The sequence below is a fragment of the Osmerus mordax genome, chromosome 13 (assembly GCF_038355195.1).
Source record: "Osmerus mordax isolate fOsmMor3 chromosome 13, fOsmMor3.pri, whole genome shotgun sequence".
NCBI lineage: Eukaryota > Metazoa > Chordata > Actinopteri > Osmeriformes > Osmeridae > Osmerus > Osmerus mordax.
Genome location: NC_090062.1, coordinates 7,268,841 through 7,286,923, shown reverse-complemented (window position 1 = coordinate 7,286,923; position 18,083 = coordinate 7,268,841). Strand labels below are relative to the sequence as shown.

At 44.4% G+C, this 18,083-nt stretch overlaps 1 protein-coding gene across 1 annotated transcript in view; it reads right to left on the bottom strand.

Annotated features, from left to right (window-relative positions):
- Positions 1 to 885: 885 nt before the first annotated feature.
- The window catches only part of LOC136955444 (nuclear receptor ROR-alpha A-like), a 29,186-nt gene continuing 11,988 nt past the window's right edge, over positions 886 to 18,083 (bottom strand). Inside the window, exons 2-10 of the mRNA XM_067249154.1 lie at positions 8,703 to 8,788; positions 7,631 to 7,772; positions 6,000 to 6,491; positions 4,787 to 4,908; positions 4,532 to 4,664; positions 3,747 to 3,854; positions 3,140 to 3,250; positions 2,738 to 2,850; positions 886 to 2,345 (exon numbers count right to left, since the gene is read on the bottom strand). Of these exons, the coding sequence (XP_067105255.1) occupies positions 2,181 to 2,345; positions 2,738 to 2,850; positions 3,140 to 3,250; positions 3,747 to 3,854; positions 4,532 to 4,664; positions 4,787 to 4,908; positions 6,000 to 6,491; positions 7,631 to 7,772; positions 8,703 to 8,788 (1,472 nt within the window). The 3' untranslated portion in view covers positions 886 to 2,180. The remainder of the gene's footprint in view (positions 2,346 to 2,737; positions 2,851 to 3,139; positions 3,251 to 3,746; positions 3,855 to 4,531; positions 4,665 to 4,786; positions 4,909 to 5,999; positions 6,492 to 7,630; positions 7,773 to 8,702; positions 8,789 to 18,083) is intronic.

Genomic DNA, 18,083 nt, shown 5'->3' with positions numbered 1-18,083 from the left:
ACTGCCAGTAATTTGTGTAAAACCCTGTCCTCAAAAAATAACATCAAACAATCAGCTACATGGATAAAATGTGAGCTCCTCATCTGATGAACCTTCCTTCAAACCAACACATCCATAGCACTTGGTTGCAGATAAACGCCAAGTGCTTAGAAGTTGTTGGTTTTGCCTCTTCTGAGGGTAAATCAACTTAAAAGACTTTCACCACCAGACAAGGCTTCGTTTTTTGTCACTCCTCCCTCCATTTTGTGTTTTAATCCATGAAATGACCAGTGTTATGTGAGAAACTGGGGAAACAGTAAGAGTCACCATGGCAAGCACACCACCACTTGTTTTCTATTGTTCTCTCTGGGTCTAAGGGTCCCTTTTATTTATGTTTTTTCTGTTAGAGCAAATCTGGGATTTCTTGATCCCTACCCCTACCTTATTCAAGCCTGACAGATAAACCTCCCAGAGCTGACCACAGACCAGTGCTTCGGTGCCTTTTCAAAAACTGAATATGGTGACTGTTGAGACTGTAAAGATGGAAATACACAAATGTTCCTTATATATTAAAGGGTGAGACACAAAAGGTAGAAGAAAGGATGGGTTTTATGGGGATGAATCTTAAAGAGATCGAATTGATCTGTATGGATATGAGAGAATCTGATGAGAAGAGTTAGACTCAATCGTACTGTTTTCTTGTTGACCACTAGGTGGAGCTGATGGATAGCCAATGCATGCAATGATTTGATAGATCTTGACACTTGTTCGCCAGAAACTTCAGTAGGTCTAGCAACATTTTGTATCTATGGGTGTATAGATGTATCAGGAAAATGCAGGCCTAGGCTAATTAAATTGTATTGTTGTGTTTTAGTGCAGTGTGTGCAGTGACACTGATTGAATTGGTTAGGCAATGAGAGGTAGATTTATAAAATCAAGGTAAAACATGAACAAAAATAATTTGAAAGAAAATATTAGGTGTTGATGGGAGAGTCGACATGATCGTAACAATATTGCTTGTTTAAACTTGCTAATTCACTTCATGATTCCAGCATAGAAGGACACATTTGTCTGATACATCTGTGTTTGATGTTGAACATGCAACACTTCAAAAACCCAAGTTATACACAATTCTTCATAAATTAAAGACAGGTCCAAAAGTGCCTGGTAAAATTCTGCAATAAGTGCACAACCACTATAATACAAGTTCTTCAAAATAGATTCTAAAACATTATTATTTCATTACATTGACTCATTTTGTATTTATAGTTTGTACTTATGGGCAAGATACCCTGTAGGACATAGGACATAGTTACTGAAAGGAATGGATTCCTGGTATTGAGGTTGGTGAGCTAGATTTTCTCTAATTTCCACTCTTGCGGTGAGGGGTTTCATAGCAGGTGGTCTAAAAGTGATGAGTATTGATGTAGGCCCAGATCCCTACAGAGACCCCGAGTGGACGGCTGGTCCAGGAGTAGGTATTCTGAGGGAATCTGCATCGTCTACAGCTGTGAATCAGCAACCAATAAACTGTGTTCTGTACAGACTGATGATCAAATTAAACAAAAAGAAAAGGTTTGAACTGACCCTAACCCACAACAACCAACCACACAAAATTAAGTCTTATTAATCTGTCTATAAGTGCCTTAGGCTTGGGTCACATCTTCAGACTGTAGCTTTATCTTATCACTCATTTTCTTTTCTCATGTATTGCCTAATTGGAGAGTTGGCAATTAAAAACCCAAATAGCTTGAAAAAAATCTACTAAGAAACTAACAAGAAGAACCCAGTTGGATTTTCAAGTGACATTCACTTATATTTTCTCAATCTGCAGTTATAAGCTATTAAAATCGTAAACTGAACAATACACAGATGCAAGTGGGCTAGGTTCGATCTAACAGAATATATGTACTGTGTGTGTGTGTGCGCGCGACTTGCGTCCCCTCCTCCTCTATCCTTTCCAACCTATCCAACTCATCCACCAGGATGGGGCAAAGCAAGGTAGAGGTGAAGAAAGATGAACACAACTCAAACAGATGAGTAAAAACCATCCCTCCATTTTTTTCAGCAGCGAGCCAGCTGTTCAAAAAAAGCTCTGGGTCACCATCAGTGTCTCTCTCTCTTTAAACCATGTTCTGTCCGTTAAAGTACGGTCCGGTATGGTAAAACACCACCGCGCAGCACAGCATGTGTTTCACCGGCTAGCCGTCCAGGGGCATGGCCTGTTCAAAGTCTGAGCCGAACAGCTCCTTGTATAAGGGGGGGAAGTGAGCTCGCACAATGTCCGGGTACGTCGCCTTGAACGCTGTGAGCTTCTCTGTGTGCCGGCTGCACAGGGCCCGCAAGGTGGACACTTTACATATTAACTGTGGAGAGGGATAGAGAAAAAGAGAGGAAGATAGAGAGGGAGAGGAAGAAAGATAGCGGGAGGAAGATAGAAAGACAGAGAGAGAGAGAGAGAGAGAGAGAGAGAGAGAGAGAGAGAGAGAGAGAGAGAGAGTGAGAGTGAGAAAGGGTGAGAGTGAGAAAAGTTAAAGTGACAGTGAGACAGAGAGACAATGAAAGAGGGAGGGAGGGTGAGAGAATAGAAAACAGAAAGGTCATTGGGGATTCAGATTGCAGAGCTGGCAAGCCCACATTTCCTTTTGATCAGAGAAGATGCTGGGACCAACCCACAATTTAGTTCCCAGAGTGTGTGTGTGCGTGTGTATGCATGCATGCATGCGTGCGTGTGTGTGTACAAATGGCTTTTGTTTACCTTTGTGAGTATACCGTCTTCTCTGTTGTTCTTTTGAAGGACGTGTTGAAGTGCCAATTGAATCTTCTGTTGAAGCTTCTCCACCTTGACTTTCTCTTGGAGCCATGACCGATCTACACACACAACATCAAGAAGACTGCTGTCAGCACAGCATGTCTTTCAACATGGATCTCCTTGACAGCATACACACCCTATTATTGATTGCGTGTGCGCACGTGTATGTGTGTATGCATGTGTGTTTATGCGTGCATGATGTGTGTATGCATACATGTATGTTCGTGTGTGTGTGTGTGTGTGTGGGTGTAGGTGTGAGGGTCTGTGTTCAAAATGTGTACGTGCATTACAATATCTCATGTCTACCAACGTGACTGAAACAGAATGCATGCTGGGAGACGGGCCTACCTGCCGACATCAAAACGAATGCGGAGAACAAGGCGATCTCGTGCTCGGAGAGGTGCATCGCGCACATGTTCTTGGCAAACTCAAAGACGGAGCTGATCAAATCGTCACAACCTGTCAACACAGCCACATGCAGCACAGCAGAGGAGCAGACGGGGGGGTCAGCATATCTGCTATCTTAAGAGCTCGGGTAGAAGTGACAGGGGCATGGTAGCTAGCTGTGGAGACAATGCCTGATTTAAGAGTACAGTTCAATCAGTGTAATTATGTCTCTGTGGACTTGTGGACAGAGTGAGTCAGGGAAGAGGTCATGTCTTCGTCTTTTATTAAATCAATGATGTTAAGACTTGCTGAGGTACGTACATTACAAGGCATCATGAAAGGGATAGTTACCATTTATGGGACGCGCATTTAATTTAAGATGCTTGTTGAGAAGTGCGTAGCCAGTTTAATTTGATTTGACTTGAACAAACCTTGTACTGTCTTGTCCTAGAGGCCACTCTCTCCTCATTTCTTTTTTTCTTTGAATGATGTCTGGGCTAATTAGACACACACAAACACACAAGTGCAGAACACACACCCTAAGACAGGGTCTAGTAGTATGACTCACCTAATGCTTTGAAGACATCTGGCCCTGCGTACTTCCCGTCAAAGTAGACGGTGTTGTTCTGTGAGTCGAAGGCACGGCACATTCTGACAAACACCACCTCTAATGAACCTGCCAGAGAGAAATAACACAAGTCACTATTTGTCGTTTGTTATCTGGTACGTGTGTGTGTGTGTGTGTGCTCGCACACGTGAGTGTGTGTGCTTGAAGTCAGAGTAACTGCATTTAAGTGGGTGGTGAGATGTAACATGATCCTGAATATCTGTACTTAAGCTAAATTTGTCTATTTTGACGTTTTCTGATTGTCGTTATGTGCATCCCTTACCAAGACAACTAAATCTAAGACAAACAGGTATAGTACACATCTGAGTCTAATTTCTATGACAGGGTTGGGTTCTTTGGTGCAGACTAGACAGTAAATAGCTGCAGTTTAATAAATATGCTACATAAGCCTTGAGGCTATGATCTGACTGGGACCCTCTGTGGTTAACATACTGTAGCACCGAAGCCACTACTATAGTGCTTCCTGTGTAACTAACTGGAAATAGTATACAAGAATTATACTAATATACTATATAATATACAAACTAATTTGGGATATCTACTGTATGCCATATATTCTTCTGCTGTGCTTACGACATATGACGTGTTAAAACCCTGTTCCTGCAGATACTACCCTTGTCACACCCTGTTCCTGCAGATACTACCCTTGTCACACCCTGTTCCTGCAGATACTACCTTTGTCACATCAGGATAAAGTGTTAGCGACGTGTGACAGAGTGTGTTACCTGCTTTCAGCAGCACAATCTGATCGTTCTGGCAGAGCTCCATGAAGCCGTCGATGCGCTTGGCGAACTCCACCACGTACTGAATGGCCTCCGTGATCTTGATGGCACACAGCTGCCACATGACCTCGCGGGACTGTCGTCAACAACAACAAGGACAAGATCAATGAAAGAACAACGAGATAAAGGAAGCCCTACTATACAGTTCATATCAGAGTATATTCCTGTAGCTATACAGAGTAGCCTAGCATCCAGTACCTTGCTCTGGTAGTTCTCCATCTCCTCCTGCAGGAAGGCCTGCCAGGTCATCTGCTGCAGCTCCTCTCTCAGGTACTGACACGTCTCCATGTGGGACTTGGAGATGTTCTGGGACAGGTGCTCTGTAACGCAACACAACACCCAGTATAAACATGCTGGGACACACAGCTCCCACACAGCTCCCACACAGCTCCCACACAGCTCCCACACAGCTCCCACACAGCTCTCCCACAGCTCCCACACAGCTCCCACACAGCTCCCACACAGCTCCCACACAGCTCCAACACAGCTCTCCCACAGCTCCCACACAGCTCCCACACAGCTCCCACACAGCTCCCACACAGCTCCCACACAGCTCACACACAGCTCCCACACAGCTCCCACACAGCTCCCACACAGCTCCCACACAGCTCCCACACAGCTCTCCCACACAGCTCCCACACAGCTCCCACACAGCTCCCACACAGCTCTCACACAGCTCCCACACAGCTCCCACACAGCTCCCACACAGCTCCCAATGCACATGTCTAGTGCATTAAAGCTACAACAAACAAGACAACAAAGACTGTGCTTGACATTGCTGGCCGTAGTTGATATACAGCTCTTATCAACTGCTGTTGGTAAAATAATAATACCTGATACAACAATATATTTGAATGAGACAAACAAATGTTTTAACAAAGGATATACGCATTTGCTAACGGGGAGGGGAAAAGCATACCATTGTGATAAATGATTTTGTCAAAAAAAAGAAAAGAGAAAAGATTCTGTAAAACTCTTGGGAAGCAAAAAAATTGATTTCCCCCAACGCGTGCCCCTCTGGATCCCAATTGGCCCTAATTAACAGACAACTAATTACCACACGCACGTTTTAATGAGCTCCGAAGATGAGTTTTCAACCTCCTGCTATTTTAAACCACCTTTGGTGTCTGGTTTTGCCCCCATGGTTGTGCTGCATGCCTCTCTGTTCTTCTCTCTCGACTGCACCTCTCTTAGATCGTAGCTCTCTCCCATCCCCCTCCACCCCTCTCTTATCCTCGCTACACCTCCTTTTTCCTCGCCTCATCTCTTCTCTTTCTTCCCTCTCATGCAAGCTGCTGTCCTCACCATCGTTATACCTCTTCTACCTTCATCTCAATCCCCCCCTTCCCTATCCTTCCACTAACACTCCCCCCCCCCCCCCACACACACACACAAACAAACACACACTCACCAAGCTCAGCCATGGACACGGTAGGAGAAGTCTCTCCGTTTGTGAAGGAGCAGTAAGGGAAGAAGCCGTTGGCCGAGCCGTAATCACAGATGGGCTCGGGCTTGATCCCGTTGATGTCCAGCCCCGACTGGTCCGGGGAGGGCTGGATGTCCAGGTAGAACCCGCCCACGCCTCCTCCTCCGCCCCCGCCAGAGTCGCCCTTGGACGAGCCCAGGGTAGAGCTCCCCTCGGGGGTGTGTTGCTCGTCCATGTAGCCCCCCAGCTCATCATGGAGCTCGGTGAGGCCCGTGGAGGACGTGAGGCCGTAGGGGGGGGTGAGGGGCTCGGCCTCCCCCGGCGCCTGGCTGTGGAGGTGGGGGTGGCTGGTGTGGAGGTGGGGCCCACCACTGTGGCTGTCCCTCTGCTGCTGCTGCTGCTGTTGGAGGCGGTGCTTCTGGACTTCAGCGTACAGGCTGTCGCGCTGCTTCTTGGACATGCGGCCAAACTTGACCGCTGTGGATGGAGGGGGGGGGGGGTGGATTGGTACACTGACAGTTAGTTTAAACATAATATGATCACAATGCAGCAGACCTAAAATGACTTTAAAATATATTTTCATTTCCAAAATCTGGATCGGATTGTATTAAGTTCCAAGAAATTACAGGCCAGAAAATCACCATCTGAATACTTCCTGACTCTTACAGGGTTTGCCATGATTGTGGGAACCCTCTAAGTCTACAGCACAAGTTGATCTCAGATATGAGCATGAGGTTGCATGCTCACCATCATCAGCCTGCAACCTGTTTGGACAACATCAAGGTGTGTGTCGTGAGACCGGTGTGTCATGTGTCAGGAGGCATTGTCTGTACCCCAGGGACAGGTGGACCCATACACCCTGCTGACTGCTGTTGTGCGCTTAGTCAGCACATATGTCATATAAATTAGTCATCCGGTAAGACAACTGCTCTTTTCCAAAAAGGGACGAGTACTCTAATAGCTGAGTGTGAAGGACAGGTTGCACTACAGCATGAGAGAGGTAGAGTCATGGTAGTGGTGGAAGACAGGTAAGGAGAGAGGGGATGGAGAGAGGGGCGGGGAAAACTGATAAGAAAGCCACATGAATAGATTTAGAAGTGGTAGGGCCTTTACACCTCATGTGTGTGTTTGTGTGTACAGTATGTTGCATACAGTGTGGGATGTGAGAGAGAGGAAGACAGCTGAAGGGAATTCGTAAGGCCTGGCCTGATTAGAGACTGCTGTGAGTCTCTGTGCCCTGTGAACTCCACAGCCTGTCTCTCTGTGGGTGGGCCCCTGTCACAGACCCTTCCAGAACAATCTCACACACATTCACCCACCGTAACTGAAACTACCACTTGCACAAAGTATAATAGAGGTAGAGTAAGATCTGGGATTAGTATTCAGCGAGAGTTGCTACACCACTGATGACCCACACATTGCACGGGCAGGCAAGTACTAACTATATGTCTTTTATGTGTGCTACAAATTTGCTAGGAAGAAGGCTTCACAGTCCATCTAACACTAAACTCGGGTACCTCTGTATCACACCAAAACTGCCCTCCCTCAAAACCTTCCCCAACACTCCCTTCCCTCGGGTTCCCCTATCCACCCTCTGTGCTCCTTACTCTACGTACCATCTCGGGACATGCCCACCGCTAGGCATTTCTGCAGCCGGCAGTGCTGGCAGCGGTTGCGGCTGGTGCGGTCGATGAGACAGTTCTTCTGGCGCGGGCATGAGTAGGCAGCATTACTCTGCTGACTCCTCCTGAAGAAGCCCTGGGTGGAGGGGAGAGGGGGGTGGAAGGACAGAAGAGACAGAGCAAAATCACATTTTGAATTGATTTAACATGTCTCAAAAGAAAGTGCAAACGAAAGGAAGCGGAGGAATGGAGGAGAAGCAATGGTTCAAAGGAGAAATGGTTGTTCGGAATCACCCCACACTGGGGACCCTCTCATTGAGAAACATCAAAGGAGTTCATCGCGACAATTCATTAGCTACCCCTCACTGCTCTCATAGAACTGACGACGAGATGGCAAACAGAGTTATGAAATCAGATGCACAAATAATGAATCTCGTACCAACAAAATGCTTATATCTAGAAATTCCATATGACCATATTAGGACAGAGACGCCTTACTGCACATGTATCTCTTAATAAGCTGTTCATTTGATGTTTAATCACCAGTGAAAAGCTAACAGCTGTCTCAATGACACACCCTCTAAGCAGCTATTATCGTTGACAAGCTGAATCCTTTCAACAAAATGGTGTGATTTATAGTCGAGAATCGTGTTGCTGAACCCCCTAAACATTAAATGGCTCCCTGATTCTAATTAGTGGTAATGAGTGAAATCTTTCACATTTGTTTGACTAAGGGCCTATGGTCAGACAGAGAAAACTGCTTCATTGAGGGGAGTCTTAGCATTGTAAGACAAGCAAGGCAGTGTGATGGAATGGTAAATCTAGTGCAGTGGTGGCAAACAGTGGCGTCTGAAATATCACACTCAATATAAACAGGATATTTGGTGTCAACGGTGTGAGGGTGGCGATCGACATGAAACCAGCCGCGTGTCCCCTTGTGATCCATCGAGTCACGAGAGACATGACAGAAACGCTGTCGACGCCTCATCTTTTTCGAGGCTCCCTTCAAACACAACTTTTCAGAGTCTGATGGCAAAAAGACTTCCCGTCTGTGGTGTGTGCTCACCTTGCATCCTTCGCAGGTGATCACGCCATAGTGGATCCCTGATGATTTATCTCCACAGATCTTGCAAGGGATTATTTCAATTTGAGCTGGAGAAAGAAAAAGAGAGAGAGAGAGGCAGAGAAAGAGGTGGGGAGAAATACACAGAGAGACAGAGGGAGCGAGAGTAAAGAAGACGGAGGAAGAGGGTGCGAGAAAGACAAAGAGAAGAAAAAAAGTCAGTATTTCACTTTCAATTGTCAAATCCAATCCTCTCCCAGCTCAACAGCGTGATGTGAGGCACATCTCACTTACTGTTCTTAACTCCAGAGAGAAGGGGTGAGTGAGTGGGGGACAGGGATATGCATGCACGCGTGTCTGTTCCTCCTGTACATACACATGCATGTACGAGAGGCTGCTCTGTTTGTTCAACCCTATTTATACTCTACACACAACCAACAGTGCATTGTATTTGCACAACTCTTCTCCCATTGCTTCACTAATTTGTCCTGACATGCACTTAAAAGCCTTGGGCATTTTTTTCTTACTTCTAGCTATGGACAGGTTTTCAGTGTTGTTGCATGGGGTAACCAGCAGATGACAGTGCAGAACTGTCAAAAGTCTATACTGTTTCAATGAGCGTATGGATGAGGCAATGATTAACAGTGGGTTAAGCAGCAGTCTGGGTCAATAAAGCAAATTAATGTCAAATAAACAAATGCAAAAACAGAAATTAAATTCAGACATTCTTGAACACACCCCTCCGAATGCATCCTTGTCTACAGAACATAGTTGATAAAGTCTTCCCACAGTTTTAATAGTCATTTTATTGCCCATAAATCAATAATATCTTTAATTTAAGTGTCACACTATAACAAAGTGTGATAATGATACTGGAAGATTATTATTACTCAACTTGGCACTTCACGATGAGGTTGACTTAGGATCAAAGAACTTGGCAGAGTGGCAATTTGAATGAAAGCCATTTCCCTAAGTACTTGAGATCAGAGAGTAAATGTCTATTGACATACAGAGTCTCTAAAATAAAGTGCTTGACCTTTGCTTCACCATTTCAATGGTTCACACAGTGAGTTGCCAACATCAAATACATACACACAGTTTGCATAGATACACACACACATACACAATAGGCTACATAGCCTACAGTACACTAACACACATGCAGAATAACACAAACACATACACACACATGCACAAGACTGCATCCCAGCTAGTCAGCTTCTGATGACTCTTCATGCAGGCACTCAGAGCTAGATCAAAGCACAGCGTGCAGAGACTTATCACCCACACTGATGTATGAACCAACTCAGGACAAACAATGCTGTTTTCTGTAAATATAATTATGTGTCCCTGGCCCCTTCAAGAAAATGACCCATTCTTATAGATTCCACATGCAAGAATTAAGTCAAGCATGGGAGAAAAAAGTTTATAAAAACGCAATTCTACAGCTAGGAAAGCACATAAACCAAGAACTCCTAAACATAAAAAACATTCAGAGGATAAAGGAGCACACGTTTCAATGTTCCTAAATGAAATGACAGCACACAAGCTGCTAGACGACAACAGCAGACCTAGACCGCTCCAGTTCTCTCACATGCTGACATCAGCAGAAGACAACAACAAATCAACAACTTTGGTGGGCCTTTTATCTGTTGCCGTTTTTTAAAGAGAGCAATGTTCTAATTAGTTGTACACTGCAAGCGTCATTTGCCATCGATTCAAAATGCTACTTTGACAAATAATGCAATGTTGACAAATAAAGAAGGCAGCGCAACAAAAAAAAGAATGCTGCTGTGTTGTTTACTATCTTGTCACCAGCGATTTGCAGTGGTGAGCAGATTAATGAAGTGGTAGCAGCACCTGAGGTTCTGCCAGGGTTCCGCGTGCGAGGCAAAATAATGTACATGGCATGTAGGTGTTTTGTGCAGCAGTTGAAAGATGTTTTTCGCCGTTGCTGGTGTCTTAATAGATAAGGTAAAGAAAGAACTGCCTCTCTGACGCTAACAATTGCTACTCTGGCTTCTGATGTTAAATACCATTTTGGATTTACGGTGATGCTATGGATTAAATAGTTTGTTTCTAATGTTAGTGGCCTTTGTACGGAAGATTTTGGTGTTTCTGTTCAACATTCACCCCCCCCCCCCCCATGCCATTATAAAAAGGACTGAAAGGGAGGAATGCAGTTGAGGTGACTGTCACACTAGATGGTGAATAATAAATGAAATAATGTTTGTTTAAAATACCATTTACCAATTCATAAGAATTTCAAGCTAGACAAAATACAGTAGTTATGAAGGTACCAGAAAAAGAATCAGAGTGTGAGACATACTTTATATATGTATACACACACACAACACTGTACTTCTATCATTTGTTTAAGGACTGGTTATTGTTGGCAAAACAAGATTTAGCAGGCTTCCACAAACACTGTTCACCTGAAGTAAACCCCTGTGTATCAGTAGAGAAATCTACTGCTGAAGTCTGCTGTAAGCAGAGAAAAAGAAAACAGGCGGAAGCAACAGACTGAGGTATAAAAGGAGAAAAGAAACTGCCTCCAAAGGTAGAGTGGCGGTCGGGAGAGGAGAAGACAAAAGCACTTGAGGCCTTTTGCGTTTGTCAGATACATCCTGCCTAACTCATAGCTGTTTAACAGAGGCATAAAAGATGAAGAGCCGACACAGGAGGCTTTCACAGCAGCCGCAGTTCGCTCTGAGGATATATTAAAATTGTATAGGAGTAACTTGGGATGTGTGTGTGTGAGCAGGGGAGTGCGGGTGACTGCATGCATGCACAGCCATACATGAGTGCAAAGGAGCATGTGTGTACGTGTGTGTACGTGTGTGTGCGGCTCGGGAGATTTCACCAGGATTCCAGTCAGACAGACAAATGACCCAAGGCTGCTTTTGCTTCAATTTGTGCACTTATGTGTGTGGCCATTAATATTTCACTATGTCTCCAGCAGCCATTGATGTACTCTACTGTACTGAATGCACTCCAGAATATTCCACAGACTCACCTAAAATGCTTTCTGACATTCCATGTGGGAAAGGGGGGTAGGAGCAGAACTCTCAGCCCTCCATGGACAGCTGTATACCCCCTGTGTGTGTATGTGCATGTGTGTGTACACTGTGTGTATGTACACTGTATGTGTATGTGTGGGGTGTTTGCAGGTCAGGGGTAATTAGACAGTAATATGTGTTGCTGTGCCATTTATCGACAAGCTTCCTGACTGGGAAGTGTGCTATGAGTTGAGGCTCATGAGATACACAAACCAATACACACACACACTCTATATACAGCACGTACATGCCGAAATGTACAGTATACACACAGTTGACAAAGCATAGGACTCTTGAAATAAAGATGCACTCAGAAACACATTTTTTCCAAGCATAAAAACTGCCACAAACACATGTTAATACGGATATACACTAGTGCTATGTGCACCCGAAGAAGAATAGCATAACAAAAAATAATTTGTACAAAATGAGCCGTCAACATCCACAAAATCTCACCGGTCCGCACATCTCCAACAGACTCCAACTCTCCAAGGATTCCTTCCCTCTATCCTCTTTACCTTGAAACAGAGCCAACTCTGAGGAATTATATTTCTTGAATAATTGGATTTGAATCACGTTAAAAACACATCTATAGCAGAAGACCAGAGGGCCGAGCCTTGGGAGGCCTCCTCCAGTTCAGCGGGGACTAGAGGAAACACCCTATTCTGCAAAACTACCGTTCACTCACTGCTCTAATCACCATCCCGTCCTAAGACAGGACATCCTTGGAGCACCGTTATAGGTTACCAGTGCCATGTCCTTCAGAGTGAAACCATGATGGATCTGGACTGGATCTCTGCCAGAGATCAGCACATGTGCGGTGCTGTAGGGTCAGCTGTGCAATGAGGTTTGAGTATGGTTAGGGTTGAAGGGTGAAGAGAAGGTTGGGAGCAGACAGACGGACAGGAGGTTCCGGAATGAGGCTGCTCATTCAGATGGACGTTGCAGCGGGTCAGGGAAAGCAGCAGTGGCTACATTCTGTATGGTGCTTTCCAAACACATTAGCAGACTGAAGGGCTAAGGACAGTGTCTAGGATTATTTACCCAGCATTTCCAAACAATAGGGCACAAATTATAACATGAAATCTAATTGCACATACTAAATAACAAATCATTTGAGAATCTATGAATCTTCCTTGCAGATCACAGAGAAATCTGATCATATGCCACAGCATTTTAGGGAAGCAAAACCACACACACACCCACACACACACACACACACACACACACACACAAACATCCCTTAGTGTATGGGGCTTGGCTGGCTCAGTGCAGTTTAAAATCCCATAGTCCCAAGGAAGAGGATTGACCATGTGACCCAGTGAATAGAGACCTAACAGGTTCTTCCTGGAGACCCAGTGAACCACAGCGAGCCCAGGATTATCTCCCCCAGTGAGACTGTGCTGGGGAGTGTGTTCTTTGTGTGTGTGCGTCCACGTGTCTGAGTGTGTACAGTATGCACACTTGAACACTGTGAAACTAAGCACACACAAATGCAATGTTTGGAGTTAGAATAAACCTTAAGCTGCCGTTGCCTCCTTGTTCATGGCAGACTGGGGTCAATGCCTTTCAATCCCCAAAGACACTGTCATTGAGATTGCTTGTGTGAATTATTTACTTAATGGTGGTTGAGAAATAATGGACAATGATTGGCAATGTTCAGTCTTGGACATTCACTGTACCGTACCACAGAACAATGCTAATTCCTTAAATTGGCAATACATGAGGTTCAAACCCAGTGTGAAAAGGTTCAAGACCTACTTCCTTATAAGTGAGCCCATTGTGATGTGTGCACCGCCACAAACAGGATAACGCGTGAAGTCTTATGATCTCATGAAACTGAGCAGACTGTATTGGTCTCTTCCCAACAACCAAATCACATTGGCATTCTTCGTCAATGGAGCTAGTCTTCAAAGCTTTCCTAAGGCTCTGCCTTAACTTCAAACCGCCGTAATCATTTCTACATGGAAACCATAAGAAAAAGCATGAAAGTGATTTTGGGGGGGAAGACAAATCTGATTTGGACACAAACATGTTGTTACATGAGCGAGGGCCACCCAATACTACACTTTCAGATGCTGGGTAGATAGCTGTGAAACCTGAGGTGTGCAACCTTTTACAGTCTTTCAGCAAATTGCCATTGGTCATTAGAAAGGGCGAGCCACCTTTTCCAGCATCGCTCTGTCAGAGCTGAAGCCTCTATCTTTGTCTCTCCTCTGTCTTTCAGCTAGCAGCACTACCTGACTGCGAGGAGCAGTGAGGAGGGGGCTGGGGGGGAAGACAGGCGACTGCTTTCCTGGGCAGCTTTGCCACGGAGATTTCCACTCCCTCATCGTGCAGGTGCACTTTACTTTTTCTGCACTCTGTGCAAAAGAAATCCCAGGTGCGAGAGAGCCAAACGGACTACACACAACCACTGTGTTCTTCAGAAGCCTCCCACAGAGGAACTGTGGTGGTGAGCTAGCCTGCACCGTGGGGCAAAGCTAGAATGAGGAGCGTTAGCTGACAGTCAGCCACTGCAGGGTGTGGTGAAGTGCTACACAAACCAGGGGAGCTCTTTGCTTTTTAGCTCTGAGCTGCACATATATAGCTGCAACTATACAACAGACCAGTGTATTCGTTCAAAACTGAGAACAAGAATTTGACTTTTCCCCAATGTGTATAATTATTGTCACATGGACCAATATCTTGATGGTCAGGCCATGTTTTTTTATAAAAATAAAACAAGTTTTTCTCATTATTCTATAATCTACAAACATAACGAATCAGTAAATAGTTAAAAAAACACAAAACAGATACTACTGTGTATGCATTAAGCACAATGCTGAATGGGAGCCACCACCTTCTACATGCTTACATGTTTGCGGAGTCACAGTCCAAGGGTTGCCAAGTTCAATCTCTGCTTCCTGCATTGAAAAGTTAGAGTTTCTCCTCAGCAAGACTCACTGTTTTCACAACTCAGCAACCGTTTCAACGGCTTTGTTTGACATGCTAGGATTAAGCAATGGTACACAAAGCCTCCTTGGCGTTGCGTGGGCTGGAGAGAGAGAGAGAGAGAGAGAGAGAGAGAGAGAGAGAGAGAGAGAGAGAGAGAGAGAGAGAGAGAGAGAGAGAGAGAGAGAGAGAGAGAGAGAGAGAGAGAGAGAGAAAGAAGGAGAGGGAGAGATAGAGAAAGGAAGGAATAAGGAATAGCAGAGAAAATGAGGAAGTCAAACAGACTAAGGCAGAAAAAGATATAAGGAGAGACACAAAAAGACAGAGATGAAGCGAGAAATAAAAAGAGAGAGAGTAGGGTGTGGGGGAGTGGGGAAAGGGGGTTGCCTTTAAGCTACCTCTCAATGAACCTGCTTAGTGGGAGCCTGTGAAAGAGCGGCCCGGCTCTAATCCCGGGTAAATAAAGAAGTGCCAAGATTAATGATTACATAAACATATCCCAGAAGCCCGCGGGGGGATACTGCTCTACGTTCAGACCCTCCTGTCTAAGCGTAAGGCTCTTATGGTCAGCTGACCAACTTAACCCCCAATACTGTTACAGAGTAAACACCCACACCTTCATGTTGTAGAACAGCCTTTCCCAATCCTGGTACTCGGGACCCACTACCCTGCATGTTTTAGATGTTTCCCTCTTCCAACACACCTGGTTCAAATGACTGGGTCGTTAACAGGCTTCTGCTGAGCTTGCTAACGACCCATTCAATTGAACCAGGTGTGTTGGAAGAGGGAAACACCTAAAACATGCAGGGCAGTGGATCCTGAGGACCAGGATTGGGAAGGGCTGTTTCAGGAGATGGTCAGAATGTTCCATTATAAACATCATGGCACTGTGTTTGTTTATGTGTTTGTTTTGTAATGGGGAAATTGGACATTAAGTGGAAAAGTATCACCCTGGCACAAAACCTTATAATTTGTGAAGCTGAGGAATGTGTACTAGGTTTGTAGCGGAACATAACATCACACCTGTTAATAATCAGATACAAAGCTATGTCCTATAAATAGGTTACCTCAAGCATATTCAGAAACATTACATACATCTATTAAGTTTATTATATGGTAGAAAAACATTTGTCATATAATGGCATATGATTTCAATAAATCACTTTTCACAACTCAGTGGAAATGATTACGGCACCATATGTGGAATGAGATATTATTGGGTCTATGTCATTACACTCCATGGTGGTGCACTTCAGCTAGAGCAGACAGCTAGGAAGCCAAAGAGACAGATATAGAGTTGAATGGATGTAGGGTGGGGGAGGGGAGGAAGAGACAGACCGAGAGAGACCAGAGTGGAGGCAGAGTGAACAGCGTTCAGCCCCCACTGCTCGGTCCAGACAGAAGCACTAAGAGAGGGTCTCTACAGGATAGCCCTATTGAAAACGAACAGGAAATACACATTAATTTAATGAAGGGTGGTGAAGGAAGAAACCTCTAGGACCCCTGGGGCAAATTCATTATGAGGAGATAGAGAGAGGGAGGGGAAGGAGGGATGAATAAAAGTATGGGTGAAAGAGAGAGAAAGGGAGATCAGCAACAAGAAGAGGGGGGGGGGGGATTGAAAGAGGACCCTGAAGAGGCATACAGGGAGAAAGAGAGAGAAAGAGAGAGATGGGAAAGAAAGAGAGAGAGATGGGAGAGGGTTTTTCTTGTGGGCAGTAGAGCCAGCTCAGCAAGACAAGAGGAAGCTGATAAGAGCCAGTCCATGGAACTGAGAGCTAAAAGAGAATGAGCGATAGAAAGAGTGAGAGAGGGGTAGTGTGTTAATGTATGAAGGTGAGAGTAAAAATGATCTGGTTGGAATGGGAACGCAGAAGAGAGAGGGAGTATGGAGACCCACAGCCCAACAATGTTAACCTTGGTCAGTTTGACAGGGCAAGCCTTGACACCGTGATCACAACAATACACAATGCTGTCTTTCAGTAGTTGCGTTAAAGCTGACAAAGGCCCATGGAGGGGCAGCCCTTTGAATCCAAATGACCTGCCGTTCCTAACAGAGTCCATCTAAAGAGCCATCCTCATGAAAGGTTTTCGTAGTCAACATGACACACTCTGCGTCTGAAGATAGCATCAATCATGTCTCCCCAGTACGTGAGCGTGAGGATCATACAGCAGTGAGAACTGAACCTCACAGGACCAAATGATACCTCATTTGCATGCACAATCAGAAATAAATCATTTGTTTAGAGTCCTGGTGTTATCAATCACTGATTTGGCAGAACATGCAATCACAGGCTTTACAATTATTCCCAAATAACCATCAAGCAACGTTCCCATAATCTCATCATTGTCTACTTGATCATTTTAATACTAGGCAGAACCACTGCAAGTAGAAGAAAAAAAACGACACTGGAAGTGCATGATAATCAGAACCAAATATATTTTCTCATTCCACCAGCTTATCCTCCTCCTTGTCTTCTGAATTCTCCATGTATTAAGTCGCTCCTCTTCTTCACTCCTTGTTAGCTATGTATATCCAATCTCTTGTAATTAGCTAGTGCTATCCTATGGGGTGTTAATCCCCATTGAATTATAGATTTGAACATCAAAGCCCATATTCCAATAAAGCTGGTGCTTGAAATTACAGTTAATTTGGAACCTGCAATTATTTATACGGTGAGTTCACAAACAGCTCCTATTTTCCTGTACGTTTTTTAGGAACCCCTTGGGTTTACTGTAAATAATTTCTACCAGTAACTAACATAAATTTACAATTTCAATTACAAAACATTATATGGGAGAAAAATAACATTCAAATGATATGCAAATATCTCTTTGTGTGTTAAAACTTCTATGAAGCAGTCCTTCAATATAGGGGAAAATGTTAAAAAGATGAGGCCAAGTATGTTGTTATCAACACGCGCACACACTCACACATGCATAAACACCCTTTGACCAAATATAATCCAAATAAATGTGTAGAACCATTGCCCTTGTATTAGGGTAATGTAGTATGTTATACAAGTCAACAATCATATTTCACTATTGTGTCCTGGTTTATAGAAATCAGAATACTTTGATTATTGCTGTTCAGTTAAGACCAGGAGTGCTTCACTGCACTCAAGGGTTCTCTCTGCAAATTGATACTGCAGAAAAAGATTAAACCAAAGGTGTAATAACTGCGTGAATAACTGATCTGACACTGGCCTCATAGTGAACCCGTCCCTGTTACATGAACAGCAGCCATCTGCACCTGTATTCACCTAGGCCTAGCCTATACTCTATGTATCGGATTCAAAAGACCATGATGCATTTCACCTTCCAGTGTAGCTCAGCTGTTCCTTATGACAGTTGGTTTCCGTGCTCCACACAATGTCACACTGGTGATGAC